The sequence below is a fragment of the Cynara cardunculus genome, unplaced genomic scaffold, assembly GCF_001531365.2.
Source record: "Cynara cardunculus var. scolymus isolate 2C unplaced genomic scaffold, CcrdV1 Un_Scaffold_4929, whole genome shotgun sequence".
In the NCBI taxonomy this organism is placed as follows: Eukaryota; Viridiplantae; Streptophyta; class Magnoliopsida; order Asterales; family Asteraceae; genus Cynara; species Cynara cardunculus.
Window position 1 is genome coordinate 30,724 of NW_020202148.1, and position 3,258 is coordinate 33,981.

The following is a 3,258-nucleotide window of genomic DNA, read 5'->3' on the forward strand; positions in this document are numbered from 1 at the left end:
CCATGTCAAATAACATTCAAGAAGTCAACGCATCAATCGGATCAGATTACGACCGTCAAACCGAATTAAAAGCTTTTGATGATTCAAAATCCGGCGTCAAGGGCCTTGTCGATGCTGGATTGTTGAAAATCCCTCGTTTTTTCATCCATGATCCACCCATAATCAACGAGCCAAACTCATCAACAACTCGGACTCCGATCGATATCCCAGTTATCGATCTCAAACGAACCAACGTTCGGGCCGAGATTGTCGAAAATGTTGCGCACGCTTCTGAGAACTGGGGGTTTTTCCAGATCATCAATCATGGGATCCCGAAGACAGTATTGGATGAGATGATTGATGGAGTTCGAGGGTTTCATGAGATGGAGACGAAGGAGAAGATCAAGTATTACTCTCGTGATTACCAGAAACTGTTTTTTTATGTCAGCAATTTTCATCTTTTTACAGGTGATGCAGCTAGCTGGAATGATTCGTTTCTGTCGGTTTTGGCTCCTAAACCCCCTCAATCTGAAAAACTCCCCCCGATTTGCAGGTACCACGATGTTAAACTGATTCAGTATACTTATCTGTTACCTTGTTAGCTCGTTATAGATGGAGTGTTTGATCGATATACACTTGAATAACTACCCACTTTTGCATACATATTAACACTATATAATGCAGATAGGTAATATCAAGACCTACTTACAAAGCACTATTAATATGCAGTGACATCTTAACAGAGTACTCTAACCACATCATGAAGTTGGGGTTCACTCTGCTCGAATTGTTCTCCGAGGCTCTTGGTCTGGAACCAGATCATCTCGAAGGTATGGGTTGTGGTCAAGGACTGTTCCTCTTGGGTCATTACTACCCACCTTGTCCTCAACCAGAATTGACGTTAGGGACGAATTCCCATACCGATGCTGGTTTCTTTACCATACTTGTACAAGATTTATTGGGTGGCCTTCAAATTCTCCATCAAAACGATTGGGTTGATGTCTCACCGCTTCCTGGAGCTTTAGTGATCAACATCGGGGATCTTTTACAGGCGAGTTTATGTTACCATGAGACCCATCTGAGTTACGCATTTGTGCTCCTATTTAAGCTAACTCGCATCTTTTTCCATACGCAGCTCATCACGAACGATAAATTCAAAAGTGTCCATCACCGAGTGTTGGCGCAAAAAGGAAGGCCGAGGATATCAGTCGCATCCTTCTTCCGGCCATTTCATGAAGGAATTGAATCAATAATTTACAGGCCAATTAAGGAGTTGGTGTCTGAAGAAAACCCTGGTGTCTACAGGGACACTAACCTAAAAGAATATGTGACACTTCGAAGCAAGGCTGTAGGAATGAATGGAAGTTCTGCTCTTGCTCCTTTTAAAGTTGAATCCATGGAGGTTTAGAGGTCTGTTTATTGCGGAACTCCTCGTTCTGAAACTCTGCTTGCAAATTAGATTGAACTTTGTGGTATTTGGTGATGTTTAATGTTATTTAATTACGAGTACTATAAATCTTGTTTGTGGGTTTTTAGTAAACCAACAACTAGGGGTGCTCAAAACCCCGATTAATTCCATCAACTCAACACGAAATAACTCAACCTGATGTGTAATCGAATTGTAAAATTGTCAAACCATACGTATTGGGTTGCTATTGGGTTACTATTATTTGAACCCAACCCAATCTGATAAACCCGATATCCTTTTATTTTCTGGATTTAGTAGGATTGTTGAAATTCTATTAATATGTACATTAGACAATTACACTATCATGTATGCTTCTCATATACACATATTTTCAATCTATTCATATCTTTATATAACTCATTCGTATATATGTTTAGTAACTGTGAACATATATACGTGAATTGAGAAAATTAACTGAATATGTGATATATGTAAGAAGTATAGATAAGTTGTATCAAATGGTTAATGATGAAAAATAAATTATGAGTAGAGAATAATATATTCTAGGTTAGAAAATATTTTAACGTATCAAAGTATCAACCCGACCAACCCGTATGGGTTGGGTGCACTTTGGTTTGGGTTAAGATTTTTCAAATCGCAAGCATTACGTTGGTTTGTTCAAATGTTTTCAACCCGATCAACCCAACATATGAGCACCCCTACCAACAACATTTGTGCGGTATATGATCATTAGTTAATTTTAAGAGGGAATTTATGAATTTAGTTCATGTGCTATATCGAAAATTATTAGTAACGTAATTAAACTCAAACTCAAAATATTATGGATATGGTATTTGTGCTTTTCAATTTCTTATGACTACGGTCCTACACCAAATGTTTGTTCATCAACCTCTCTTTAGTTGACCGTAAAATTGTCCTTTTACCATTTTTCCACTTTTTCTCATATTAAATTATGTTTTTGTCTTTTCCTTTTTTTTTAATCCACAAAGAGCAAAAACGTTATTATATATATATATATATATATATATAGAGAGAGAGAGAGAGAGAAAAGCGATCAAATAAAAACCGTCTCTATTTGTATAAATCGTGTAAACCAATCTCATCCTTCCATTTTCTTGATCAATGGTTAAGATTAATCAAGATTAATTAAGGAAATTAAAAATAAAAAAAATTAAAAATACATTTTATAATACCGATAAGAGCAAAAGGGTAAAACCAAATATTCATTTATTCAAGGAAACCAAATCATGTATATCATATTATTAATGAAACTAATCTATTTTTTGTAAAGTAATTTATTATTTTTACGTTAACATTTTTACGTTAACATTTATTATTATTAATGAAACTAATTTATTTTTCATCTTGCAATTATTTCATGACAAACTGCCTACATTATGCACCCGTTTCATTTTTCATTTCATCTACTGAATGGATCACCTACACCATTACTGAAACGGGTTTCACCATGAAAACAGTTCACCACTCATTGTTCAATTACGCATGAACCAGTTTCACCTTCATGAAAATTAATTTTTTTTATTTCACTCATGATTTGATGCATTTTTTCCTTTACTCCTTACAATCTTCAAGATTCTGGAGCAGATTACAATCTTCAAGATCYCGAAGCAGATTCATCATGTACCCATTTCATCATGCAATTATTTCATGATAAACCAAATAAATTATGTAGCTGTGCCATGTTCCGTTTTTTCTACTAAACGGATCAACTACACCATCACTGAAACATGCACCATGAAATGATTTTATATTACTCATGAATCAATTACAACATGACCCAGTTTCACCTTCATGAAACCTGTTTCATGTAAATTAATTTTTTTATTTCA

General features: G+C 35.2%; 1 protein-coding gene across 1 annotated transcript; it reads left to right on the forward strand.

Annotated features, from left to right (window-relative positions):
* On the forward strand, positions 1-1,490 carry LOC112504218 (deacetoxyvindoline 4-hydroxylase-like). Its single transcript, XM_025108153.1, has 3 exons — positions 1-532; positions 709-1,030; positions 1,115-1,490. Exons 1-3 carry the CDS (start codon positions 3-5, stop codon positions 1,385-1,387), a joined length of 1,125 nt encoding a protein of 374 aa, XP_024963921.1. The 5' UTR covers positions 1-2; the 3' UTR covers positions 1,388-1,490.
* The last annotated feature ends 1,768 nt before the right edge of the window (positions 1,491-3,258 follow it).

Coding starts and splice junctions, on each gene's coding strand:
- LOC112504218 (XM_025108153.1), top strand. CDS start 3: ATGTCAAATAACATTCAAGAAGTCAACGCATCAATCGGATCAGATTAC. Junction 533..708: donor AAACTCCCCCCGATTTGCAG/GTACCACGATGT, acceptor ATTAATATGCAG/TGACATCTTAACAGAGTACT. Junction 1,031..1,114: donor ACATCGGGGATCTTTTACAG/GCGAGTTTATGT, acceptor TTCCATACGCAG/CTCATCACGAACGATAAATT.